We start from the raw sequence: 13,149 nt of genomic DNA on the forward strand, positions 1-13,149 counted from the left end.
GTTAACACTTGTTTTGGTGAGAGTGGGGATTAGCTCAAGTGGTTAGAGCTTCCCTTCTGGAGTATCCAAGATTATTAATTTTAACCTTATTCGATTGATTAGTATTAAAGCAAGTGATTTTAAATAGAAAGTAAATTAAAATTAATCAATAATGATGGGATATGAATTTCACTTATAACTTTGATTCAATCAAGGACTAGCAAGCTTGATCTCAGACAAGTTTGAATAATGTAGAGCTTAATTAAAGACCATACGAATTTAGTTAATTTTGGTGCCTACGATCAAATGTTTGATTCCTTTGACAGTTTGATAGCGCAATTTAGGCAACAATTTGATATCGAACCACTTGCTCTGAACGAATTACATTACAACTTTTTTATGGGCCAAATATATTAAATCATCCTCTTTTTGGGCAGATTAGTGAATTTTTATGGGCCAAATATATTAATTGTATATCCTTTTTGGCTAGTGAATTTCTATGGGTCAAATATATAATTGGACTCGAAGTTCATGGACCACACCGAAATGGAATACATGACGCTACAAGTATTTTTCCCCAATATTTGATTCGACCTAACTTTAACAATCCAAATTTGAAGTTTGAATCTCTTGCTTATTTTGATAGGAGCTTCCCCCAGTTAATAAAGCATATAAACACGGAATGTTAATATGCCAATATTTTAATGTTGTTATGAATTGTTGCTTACGTGGAACTTAAGTGCAGTTAACCGGGACGTTAGGAAAGGCATAGCCGTTTTCTCGAATGCCGTTGTGTGTTTTATTTTCGAATCTCAATTTTTCTCTTTCCCGTTTTACTGTTCTCTGGAGAACGCGATCTGGAACTTCTCCATTTCCCACCAAAATTGAGAGAGCTCGCTAGGGAATCCGATGTTCGAAGTCCCAATTTGTCTTAGCTGAGTTGGTACTGGAAGTGTTCTCCATCTGTGTTCTCCATCTTTGTTCTCCATCTGTGCAGGTATGTCATTTAAGCTTGTAAACCCTAACCTTGTTAATTTTCGATTGGAATGAATTATGTGAATTGTTGACAATTTATGTGCGATTCGGCGTAGATTCGTTGATTATATTGTTTAAAACCAGGCTGGAAATTGCCTAGTATGCGGGGATGGTAATTGTTAGGTTTGATTTTTGTGAAGTGCTTCAGGTTTTGGTTTTGTGATTATACTGTTTAAAAACGACAATCTAAATTCTAAAATTGGGCTACATTTGTTGAGTTATTTAGGTTGGCTAATGTGTTTCGTACTGTTGAAGTGATGGAATTACAAGTAGTTGTTTGACTGTTTTTAATTTTTGAGTCCCTCTACATTGTTGAGTTATGTAGGTTGGTTAGGAAGATGGTAAATTAGATTTGGTGTGGCTTATGTGAAGTATGTGATTGGTTTACTGTATGTGATACTTGTTGTTTGACTTGTTATAGCGGAGTATGGATATGGACTGTGACTTAGATCGTAGGAAAATGGTTGAGATAGTTGGAGAATCCTCCAATGAGTTTCGGGAGGGAGAGGTTATATTGTCTACTGCACAGGTCCCCTCTCTGAACTGTATGACAGTGGCTGTGCCTTCCCCTGCTCAGAGACTAGCTGCATTGTCTCCAATTAAGATGATTGAAATTGTGGAGACCATTGTATCTATAAACCAAGTGAGCATGTACTGTTATGTTGAATCTCCTAAGCTTGGGATGGTTTTTAAAACCTTTGAAGATGTAGAATGCTACTACAAAGAATATGCTGAGCAAAAAGGTTTTGGGGTTACAAGAGTTGCATCTAACTTTTCAAAGAAGGATAAGGAGAGGAGAGGGGTAACATGGAGGTGCGAGTGTTGGGGTCCACCCGATATGAGGGCAAGGAGGGAGGCCAAGAAGAGGGCTAAGGCCATGGAAATATGTGGCACAGGTGGTACATTAAATGGGGAAATAGGAGAAGATGTAATGCAGCGGGCGAAAAGGACTTCGAAGAAATGAATGCAATGCCATGGAAATATGTGGCACAGGTGGTACATTAAATGGGGAAATAGGTTATATTGTCTACATTGATGCTCAAATATTAACACCACTTTACAATAAATTTGGTTTACTAACTACATTTATATTCACCTACAACATAATTAGCTGACAATTATAATAATTTTAAGGAAGAGAAATTAAGAGTCATTTAAAAATATACGTAAAGGTCTAAATGTGAATAACGCTTTTTGAGTCAAATGCATTCAACAAAACTTATTGAGTCAAATGAAAGTCAAACACAATCATACAAAGCTTTTACAATCAAATGAAAGTCAAACGCATTCAACCCAAGCTCTTTTAATCAAATGAAAGTCAAATGCATTCAACAAAGCTAATGAGTCAAATGCAAGTCATTTGAATTCAACAAAGCCAATAGAGTGAAATGAAAGTATAACACATTCAAACAAATCTCTTTAAATCAAATGAAAGTCAAATGCATTCAACAGAGCTAATTGAGTCAAATGAAAGTCAAACACATTCAATCAAAGCTTTTTGAATCAAATGAAAGTCAAATGCATTCAACAAAGTTAATTGAATCAAATGAAAGTCAAATGGATTCAACAAGGCTAATTGAGTCAAATGAAAGTCATTTGAATTCAACAAAGCAAATAGAGTGAAATGAAAGTATAACACATTCAAACAAAGCTCTTTAAATCAAATGAAAGTGAAATGCATTCAACAAAGCTAATTGAGTCAAATGAAAGTCAAACACATTCAATCAAAGCTTTTTGAATAAAATGAAAGTCAAATGCATTCAACAAAGTTAATTGAATCAAATTCTACTTTAAGGTAGCGTAACAATACATCCACGTAAGATTTAAAAACGTATGTAAAAAACCAAATATATAAGACTATTACATGGACCATTACATAAACGCACATTATTATAGTAACTACAATACGATAATTAAATGGTAAATTTATCCAATTAAAGTGTATGATACATACAAGCGAATGCTAAATAATATTAATTATTATATTAAGGGTTCGAAGGGTGTAGGGTTTACAAGGATTAAGGGTTAGGGGTTTAGGGTTTATGATTAAGGGTTAAGGGTTTAGGGTTCAGGGTTTAGGGTTTACATATCTTTGTTCCTGTAGACACCCATTTGTGTCTTCCCAAAACCAAACCCAGTGATGAATGCCTTTCACGTTGTGTTATTATCGAATTAGGTGAAAGTGGTTTGGAAGTCAAGTGTTGCGGTTTAGTTTTAATTAAATTCTTTTCTCTCTGTTTTTGAAAATGACTTTATTTATTTGAAAATAGCCGAATCAGTTTAGTTTGGTCCATAATTAAGGTCCAATAATAGTGTAGATGGATGAGGCTCGAAGAGACCTTTCCAACGATATATTATAAGCCCGATTCCGATGAATATTGAGGAAGTTATGGCCAAAATACTAAACTGGGCCTGGTTAATTATTTAAATACGGCCCAATGATGGGAGAGAAATGGAGGTTGAGGTGAAAGTTGTGGCGAATGAACACGGAATGTGCTGGAGTAGGAGTAGCCTAAAAGGGTTACGGTATATGATGTGGAATTGCTGTGATATGGGTAGGGAGACGTTCTTGCCATTACTGAGGTCTGCCATAGAAATGCATATGCCTCCTTTTGGGAACAAATAAAAGGTTTATCAAGTTCCTTTTGGGAACAAGTGTGTGTCATGTTCCTTAGGGGAACAAGCTTTGTTCATTATTCATGATCCTGAATGGGAACTTGGAGCGAAGCAAATTGAAGGTACAGAGTTGGAGCTTCATACAAGAGAAGACATGAAGACTAAATTTATTTTAGGATTTATGTAAGTGTTGGGAACTTGTAGTGATATGGAACTCAAAAGGAACATACTTGGTTTTTAAGGAAAAATATGAACGTATATTTTTAAACTCTTTGAAAATATATTAAAATTATTTTTTCTTGAAAAGCTAAAGATTTTGATGTGATAAAATCTATTTTGGTAAAAATATTTATTTTTGTAAAATGAATTTTGGATATTATTTTACAAAAATATCTTTGTTAAAATTTCTTTTTCTCCAAGTTAGTTTTACACATTAAAGATATTCCTGTCACTTGGTCATCACGTTTCCATGTTTACCTCAACAATCAGTTATGGGTTCATGTCCTATAATCATGGGAACATGACTGTTGTGGGGTAAGTGGGAAGTCGTTTATAGTTTATGAGTACTCTATAAATAGAGAGTTGTAAACTTTAGACACTTACCAGACTTAATTTGAAAAACATTCTTGAAATATCTTTGAGCTTTCTTTTAGAGTCTGAGTTCCTATTGCATAAGTTTTTCCTACACACTAGATTACAGAGTTGTATTTTTTGGGAAAAGGGTTGAGTGAACTCTTGTTGTAGTTAGGCTTGAGCTGAGCCTAAGAGTGTAAGAGAGAGCTTTGGAGTCGAAGCTTGTGAGTACAGTTGGTTGAGGGAACAACTGTGGGAACTTGAGTTTATTAAGAAACTCAAGTAGAGGTCTATATAGGTTATAACAGAGTCGTTGCCCTATGGCCTATAGTGAAAGAGTTTAGTAAAATCCATAGTGGTCGTGGTTTTTCTTCTTGATTGGGCCCAAGAAGTTTCCACGTAAAAATCCTCTCTTGCATTTTCGTGTTCCTTATAGCTTTTGTTTAAAATTCCGCTTTAATTTTGCTATAAGTTCCCGTCTACAATTCACCCCTCCTCTTACAGAAATTCATCTGGTTAACAAAGAACAAATTCTTTATGCTATTTTAAAAAGTGATATGTCTATTGACTATCAAAATTTGTTTTCCTAAAAGGTTTATAGTTACGTTCAATGTTTTGACATCGAATCGGAAACACTCTTGTCTATTTGAAGACAAAGATGAAAGTCAAGTGCAAAAAAGAAAAAAAAAATGGCTTTTGAATATGTGGCAACACATAATTGTTTCATATTAGAGAATTGGCAAAAAAAGCATAGACAAGAGGAAGAGGCAATCAATGCTTGTGAAAAGTTAACACTTGTTTTGGTGAGAGTGGGGATTAGCTCAAGTGGTTAGAGCTTCCCTTCTGGAGTATCCAAGATTATTAATTTTAACCTTATTCGATTGATTAGTATTAAAGCAAGTGATTTTAAATAGAAAGTAAATTAAAATTAATCAATAATGATGGGATATGAATTTCACTTATAACTTTGATTCAATCAAGGACTAGCAAGCTTGATCTCAGACAAGTTTGAATAATGTAGAGCTTAATTAAAGACCATACGAATTTAGTTAATTTTGGTGCCTACGATCAAATGTTTGATTCCTTTGACAGTTTGATAGCGCAATTTAGGCAACAATTTGATATCGAACCACTTGCTCTGAACGAATTACATTACAACTTTTTTATGGGCCAAATATATTAAATCATCCTCTTTTTGGGCAGATTAGTGAATTTTTATGGGCCAAATATATTAATTGTATATCCTTTTTGGCTAGTGAATTTCTATGGGTCAAATATATAATTGGACTCGAAGTTCATGGACCACACCGAAATGGAATACATGACGCTACAAGTATTTTTCCCCAATATTTGATTCGACCTAACTTTAACAATCCAAATTTGAAGTTTGAATCTCTTGCTTATTTTGATAGGAGCTTCCCCCAGTTAATAAAGCATATAAACACGGAATGTTAATATGCCAATATTTTAATGTTGTTATGAATTGTTGCTTACGTGGAACTTAAGTGCAGTTAACCGGGACGTTAGGAAAGGCATAGCCGTTTTCTCGAATGCCGTTGTGTGTTTTATTTTCGAATCTCAATTTTTCTCTTTCCCGTTTTACTGTTCTCTGGAGAACGCGATCTGGAACTTCTCCATTTCCCACCAAAATTGAGAGAGCTCGCTAGGGAATCCGATGTTCGAAGTCCCAATTTGTCTTAGCTGAGTTGGTACTGGAAGTGTTCTCCATCTGTGTTCTCCATCTTTGTTCTCCATCTGTGCAGGTATGTCATTTAAGCTTGTAAACCCTAACCTTGTTAATTTTCGATTGGAATGAATTATGTGAATTGTTGACAATTTATGTGCGATTCGGCGTAGATTCGTTGATTATATTGTTTAAAACCAGGCTGGAAATTGCCTAGTATGCGGGGATGGTAATTGTTAGGTTTGATTTTTGTGAAGTGCTTCAGGTTTTGGTTTTGTGATTATACTGTTTAAAAACGACAATCTAAATTCTAAAATTGGGCTACATTTGTTGAGTTATTTAGGTTGGCTAATGTGTTTCGTACTGTTGAAGTGATGGAATTACAAGTAGTTGTTTGACTGTTTTTAATTTTTGAGTCCCTCTACATTGTTGAGTTATGTAGGTTGGTTAGGAAGATGGTAAATTAGATTTGGTGTGGCTTATGTGAAGTATGTGATTGGTTTACTGTATGTGATACTTGTTGTTTGACTTGTTATAGCGGAGTATGGATATGGACTGTGACTTAGATCGTAGGAAAATGGTTGAGATAGTTGGAGAATCCTCCAATGAGTTTCGGGAGGGAGAGGTTATATTGTCTACTGCACAGGTCCCCTCTCTGAACTGTATGACAGTGGCTGTGCCTTCCCCTGCTCAGAGACTAGCTGCATTGTCTCCAATTAAGATGATTGAAATTGTGGAGACCATTGTATCTATAAACCAAGTGAGCATGTACTGTTATGTTGAATCTCCTAAGCTTGGGATGGTTTTTAAAACCTTTGAAGATGTAGAATGCTACTACAAAGAATATGCTGAGCAAAAAGGTTTTGGGGTTACAAGAGTTGCATCTAACTTTTCAAAGAAGGATAAGGAGAGGAGAGGGGTAACATGGAGGTGCGAGTGTTGGGGTCCACCCGATATGAGGGCAAGGAGGGAGGCCAAGAAGAGGGCTAAGGCCATGGAAATATGTGGCACAGGTGGTACATTAAATGGGGAAATAGGAGAAGATGTAATGCAGCGGGCGAAAAGGACTTCGAAGAAATGAATGCAATGCCATGGAAATATGTGGCACAGGTGGTACATTAAATGGGGAAATAGGTTATATTGTCTACATTGATGCTCAAATATTAACACCACTTTACAATAAATTTGGTTTACTAACTACATTTATATTCACCTACAACATAATTAGCTGACAATTATAATAATTTTAAGGAAGAGAAATTAAGAGTCATTTAAAAATATACGTAAAGGTCTAAATGTGAATAACGCTTTTTGAGTCAAATGCATTCAACAAAACTTATTGAGTCAAATGAAAGTCAAACACAATCATACAAAGCTTTTACAATCAAATGAAAGTCAAACGCATTCAACCCAAGCTCTTTTAATCAAATGAAAGTCAAATGCATTCAACAAAGCTAATGAGTCAAATGCAAGTCATTTGAATTCAACAAAGCCAATAGAGTGAAATGAAAGTATAACACATTCAAACAAATCTCTTTAAATCAAATGAAAGTCAAATGCATTCAACAGAGCTAATTGAGTCAAATGAAAGTCAAACACATTCAATCAAAGCTTTTTGAATCAAATGAAAGTCAAATGCATTCAACAAAGTTAATTGAATCAAATGAAAGTCAAATGGATTCAACAAGGCTAATTGAGTCAAATGAAAGTCATTTGAATTCAACAAAGCAAATAGAGTGAAATGAAAGTATAACACATTCAAACAAAGCTCTTTAAATCAAATGAAAGTGAAATGCATTCAACAAAGCTAATTGAGTCAAATGAAAGTCAAACACATTCAATCAAAGCTTTTTGAATAAAATGAAAGTCAAATGCATTCAACAAAGTTAATTGAATCAAATTCTACTTTAAGGTAGCGTAACAATACATCCACGTAAGATTTAAAAACGTATGTAAAAAACCAAATATATAAGACTATTACATGGACCATTACATAAACGCACATTATTATAGTAACTACAATACGATAATTAAATGGTAAATTTATCCAATTAAAGTGTATGATACATACAAGCGAATGCTAAATAATATTAATTATTATATTAAGGGTTCGAAGGGTGTAGGGTTTACAAGGATTAAGGGTTAGGGGTTTAGGGTTTATGATTAAGGGTTAAGGGTTTAGGGTTCAGGGTTTAGGGTTTACATATCTTTGTTCCTGTAGACACCCATTTGTGTCTTCCCAAAACCAAACCCAGTGATGAATGCCTTTCACGTTGTGTTATTATCGAATTAGGTGAAAGTGGTTTGGAAGTCAAGTGTTGCGGTTTAGTTTTAATTAAATTCTTTTCTCTCTGTTTTTGAAAATGACTTTATTTATTTGAAAATAGCCGAATCAGTTTAGTTTGGTCCATAATTAAGGTCCAATAATAGTGTAGATGGATGAGGCTCGAAGAGACCTTTCCAACGATATATTATAAGCCCGATTCCGATGAATATTGAGGAAGTTATGGCCAAAATACTAAACTGGGCCTGGTTAATTATTTAAATACGGCCCAATGATGGGAGAGAAATGGAGGTTGAGGTGAAAGTTGTGGCGAATGAACACGGAATGTGCTGGAGTAGGAGTAGCCTAAAAGGGTTACGGTATATGATGTGGAATTGCTGTGATATGGGTAGGGAGACGTTCTTGCCATTACTGAGGTCTGCCATAGAAATGCATATGCCTCATTTGGTTATCCTAACCGAGTCAAGAGTGTCCATTCATATGGCACGACATATTTGTGCGTTTTTGAAGCAATTTGCTGTTTATGGGGTTTCAAAAACGGAGTCCGAGGGTGGTTATGCTATGCTTGCTTTTACCAGTCAAGTGTCCATGAAATTGAGTAGCTCTTTTAGCAATGAATATTGTTAGGCCATAGATGTTCAACTTTGATGTATTGTAATAATAATTTCTTAGAAGTTCGTGTTTTCCTATGAACCATCTATAATGTTAAGAATTCTAAGTATTCTGAAATCTATCGTATTTCAATGTTACTGGGCTATGAAAATTAAAGTCCTTTGTTGCACAATGATAACATGTACTGTGTAATTCAAAAATGTACATGGACTAAAACAGCACAATTTAAAAGCCCATTACAATGACATTAATCCGATCATTTTAACAGGGGGACCCAATAAAGTGGTCCCTTTTTCTTCGAAACCAAATTAGGTGTTATAAGTCCATTTGGGATATTGAGCCCATATGATAACACGATAACACGAAGCCCCACATGAAGCCCATTTATGAGGTCGTTATTACATAGCCCGCAATAGTATTGAACACTCTAACTCTAAGAATACATAATAAGCAACAAATTCTATCTGTAATGCACCAACATCAAATTGGTAAAAACTTTGTTGTCTCTGTCTCCAGCGCATTTGATGCACTTAAGATCATTATTAACAAACACATTCCTCGTGTTGTAAGGGAACGATAGCCCGTTTCCAAATAGTACCTCAATTTCATGGTACACTACATCCGGGTTGAAAAACCTGTAATTAGGATTTTGAAGTCAGTAAAAATCAAACTAAACCAAAGCAGTTACATACATGTTAAAGCCTGTCAGTGAACCATGAGAATGTGGGGATAGGAGCTACACCAAATATGAAGACACTAATCAGACTCACAAACTCTGTGTCTAACCAGTAAGCTTATTAATGAATTAAGATTATCTCCTTCACTCGCACATAAAATGCAATCAGAAATAACATCCTATTGAAAACTGCTAAATTAATTAACACATTAAGTAATAGATCCTGAACAATGGCAGCATCAAATCCCCTAGATGTGCCAGTCACGCGGACACAACTTCATGACCCCCCTAGTGCATAAGTAAAACCAACATTTTTGTGACATATCTTAGCTGTGGCAACCTATTTGCAAATGTATAGCCATCCAGTTACAATGGTGTATTAAAAACAAATGTCCCCCAAAAACTTACCCGCTTTATGACCTTTGAGTTTGGCGTGCTTGAATCAGCGTGAATGAAAGACAGTTCTGATAAATGTCCAGATTTGGCCACAACACAAACGGATGACAGTAAAGGAGAGTCGAACACTGAAGCTGCTTGAACCTCAGATACTATGGCCAAGTAAGAACAACATTGACTATGTAACAACCGATTAATGGAAGCTCTTGCCATAGATTCTGCACCATTGCCACCAGCAAAGAATACCACATCGTCCTGTATCATTAATGAGTTGTCATTGTTCAGCTAGAAACCTATAACGTGGCAACCAATGACAAAAAAACACTAACCAGCAGTGAAGTACAAATAGATGGACCTCCAGCACACGGCAAAGCCAATCCATGCATCATCGTCAAAACCTATGGCATAAAGACAAATTTCCCTTAGTTTTGTAATGATACAGGGATATAGTAAGCATAACAATGGCATACTTACCCCAAACGTTATTGATTGTAGTTTGTAAAGAGCTTCAGCCGATATCCACCTAATTAAACCAAAGATTATTCAACAAAAAATAAGCAATTACCTAACTTCTTACAATACATAAACAGGAATATCTAACTACATTTCAGATACCTCTTCAACATCCCAAGTCTGAAAGATGTTACATCTGCATTGTTCATCCAACAAGTATTGTCTGTGCATTGAAAATTGAACTTCTTCCACATAGTACCGAGCCCTTGACAACTTAACTCCTTTGATTTATCCACAGTGGTTTTCTTCATACCTTTTTTTCCTATTTTTGGGGGTCTTTCTTTGTGCTTCCTTACCCCTATAGCAAACACTCACACTGCCAGTTCTATGAACCTGTTGTGACCCATGTGGCCCATTTGTGTCCCGTGCTTCGGTAGGATGTGTTTCACCATAAGCCACATCCAACATCTACAACATGACAACCAAAATAATTTAAATATGGAAAACAAAGTACAATACCAATATAAGACAACCACCAACATCTACAACATGTACTTACCCCAAGTTGACCAAAGTCTCCCCCCGGGATACGATCTTCTCTAATAGCCATACGTATCTCTTCCATGTTCCAAACCTCCAACCTCGGGTAATAGCCCCATTGCACAGGATGTCTATCTAGTCTAAATAGCACACTTCATAACAAACCCAAGGAGTAAAAAATTAGAGTCGTCACATACCACCAAAAATATAAGACAACCACCACACCCACTAGCAAATCCGGTTGAATAAAACCGCCTCGCAAACATTGCAACACTGTCCATGAGCTTCTTCAGAACAAGGCTACACCAATCATATTCAGCAGCTTTCCGAGCACAAGTTAATGCCGGTACTACATCCGCAGCAATCTGGATGACTGAGTAGGACATAACAACATCTGTAGCGACAACAATAAAAACAAAGTCTTGAACTCTTCCTCCTGATGTTCTTCCCATTTTCCCTCCACCCAAGCAATGAGTTCACCATTAACTGGAATACCCTCAAATACGTACTCTCTACCAGTTTTAATGGACTTCGTATTCCATGATTTACCATAACTCGCCATTAGCCCTTTTAGCTCCTTCAACATATCACTCCCCAAAGTTTTGTAAGTGGGAACAGGAATTCCACCGTTTGGAATTCCAAGTACCTAGTGAACCTGATTTTGTGAAAGCCTAAAAACTCTACCGTCTCGGCAGGTAAGCGTACAATTGAAAGGATCGATGCGAGTCATAAGCCAATATGGAAACTGCCTTGGGAGATTCAAAAAGGATCCAATTTTCAAAAGACCACCAAACCCCATTTCCCCAACCCACCTCTTACGTTGCTCATCGAAAGTATGGCATTTTTTTCCAAATGACTCTATCCGACAACTTGTATTCGCTGGCTGAAATTTTCCACAAAATTTGTAATTAATAAAACTAAACCAACACATTTAGCTTATTTAGAGAAATTATAAGTAATAGAAAATTATCCACTTACCCTGCCTCTAGCCTTCTCATGGCGTAGCAAGACCTCCCCTTTCCTTTTTACACCCCCACCAACGCTTAACGAATCATCCTAAGTCATTCCAATACGTAAGCCCCTTTGTTGTTTTAATTTGTCATTTAAGAATGTGGATAATTGTTCGGATTACCTTGAATAACTCCGGAGACAGCTTCTTCAATGGAGGTGCAATACCAGCCTTCTATGACATATTCAAAATGATTTTATTAATCACTCTCAACTAATAATGACTAGCTTCCGGTTCAAACTCCCAAATGATTCCATCCGTCTTGCCAACAGCTGCAATGTACTACCTATTACTGTACACAATCATCCCATAGTTGGAATTACTATACTGCTATGTACTAATCCAAACCAAATCGATTCCATAGTTTATGGTTACATAATTCAATCCATAACAATTACTACTATCAAATTGAACATAGAAGACCATAATTACATACAATCATAACACAACTGACTCCATAGAAATTGCAGAAATTCTTTGAGTAAAACATCCAAGTCATAGCTTCTGTTCCACCTCAATCAAAGAACCGAATGCTAACACCACTCAATCCATACCAATTACTAAGTTTGCGATAGTATGCACCATTCTAATAAGTGCAATCTTAAAACCCTAGATCACATAACAACAACCAATGATTCTGATGATCTTTCTAATAAGTGCAATGTAATAACCCTAAATCACAGAACAACCAATAAATCGGCTAGCTAAATGAGAAAATACATGTTAACAGAGTTCAATCGAGTAATTCCACCCCAAATTAAACCAGTTCATTCGAGTAATGCATACCTTAAAATTGCCGAGAATATGTTCGCGCCGCCAAATATGTTCGCCCAGAATTGCAGACCCAACGCGACACCAACTATGGTCCCCCAGAATTGCTGACCCAAGGCGGCGCCAACACCGGCAAACCCTCCCAGTTAAAACTTTTCACGACCAAAATACATTAATCCCAACAAAGGTCAACTTGAGAGAAAACGGGGTCAAAATCAATTTGGGGAACGGGACGAAATACAGCTGAATTGACGACGTTAATTAACTGTTATCTTTATTTTGTGAAGTTGACGTCCATACCCATACTAAAGCGCCTCAATTGACGAATATGCCCCCATATAAACGCGGCAAAGTTTATATGGCATATTAACATGTATTTTCTCATTTTGATAGGCTGTTGTGTCGTTTATTTGTGCACTTCCCCTGTTACAGAATAAATAATACAGTCAGCTTTATACACATGTCAATCCACTAGTTTGTTCTTGTTTTATATAATTAAATATTAATAAAAATTAATTATA

At 36.0% G+C, this 13,149-nt stretch overlaps 3 protein-coding genes across 4 annotated transcripts; 2 read left to right on the plus strand and 1 right to left on the minus strand.

The window, feature by feature from the left end:
• The first annotated feature begins 699 nt into the window (after positions 1-699).
• On the plus strand, positions 700-1,985 carry LOC145569271 (uncharacterized). Its single transcript, XM_081628632.1, has 2 exons — positions 700-976; positions 1,436-1,985. Exon 2 carries the CDS (start codon positions 1,442-1,444, stop codon positions 1,976-1,978), a length of 537 nt encoding a protein of 178 aa, XP_081484758.1. The 5' UTR covers positions 700-976; positions 1,436-1,441; the 3' UTR covers positions 1,979-1,985.
• Positions 1,986-5,689: 3,704 nt separating this feature from the next.
• Positions 5,690-6,975, plus strand: LOC145569272 (uncharacterized). The gene is made up of 2 exons (XM_081628633.1): positions 5,690-5,966; positions 6,426-6,975. Exon 2 carries the CDS (start codon positions 6,432-6,434, stop codon positions 6,966-6,968), a length of 537 nt encoding a protein of 178 aa, XP_081484759.1. The 5' UTR covers positions 5,690-5,966; positions 6,426-6,431; the 3' UTR covers positions 6,969-6,975.
• Positions 6,976-8,949: 1,974 nt separating this feature from the next.
• Positions 8,950-12,847, minus strand: LOC145569273 (uncharacterized). Of its 2 annotated transcripts, none has more exons than XM_081628636.1 (9): positions 12,644-12,847; positions 11,981-12,143; positions 11,827-11,904; positions 10,868-11,731; positions 10,471-10,776; positions 10,330-10,378; positions 10,185-10,253; positions 9,868-10,110; positions 8,950-9,418 (listed from the first exon to the last, which is right to left on the minus strand). In XM_081628636.1, exons 5-9 carry the CDS (start codon positions 10,617-10,619, stop codon positions 9,389-9,391), a joined length of 540 nt encoding a protein of 179 aa, XP_081484762.1. In that variant the 5' UTR covers positions 10,620-10,776; positions 10,868-11,731; positions 11,827-11,904; positions 11,981-12,143; positions 12,644-12,847; the 3' UTR covers positions 8,950-9,388. The 2 variants fall into 2 exon arrangements, with proteins under 2 accessions (XP_081484762.1, XP_081484761.1); XM_081628635.1 differs by having other exon boundaries at positions 11,981-12,149.
• Positions 12,848-13,149: the final 302 nt, after the last annotated feature.

This window comes from Chenopodium album, chromosome 11, assembly GCF_948465745.1.
Source record: "Chenopodium album chromosome 11, dcCheAlbu1.1, whole genome shotgun sequence".
Classification (NCBI taxonomy): domain Eukaryota; kingdom Viridiplantae; phylum Streptophyta; class Magnoliopsida; order Caryophyllales; family Amaranthaceae; genus Chenopodium; species Chenopodium album.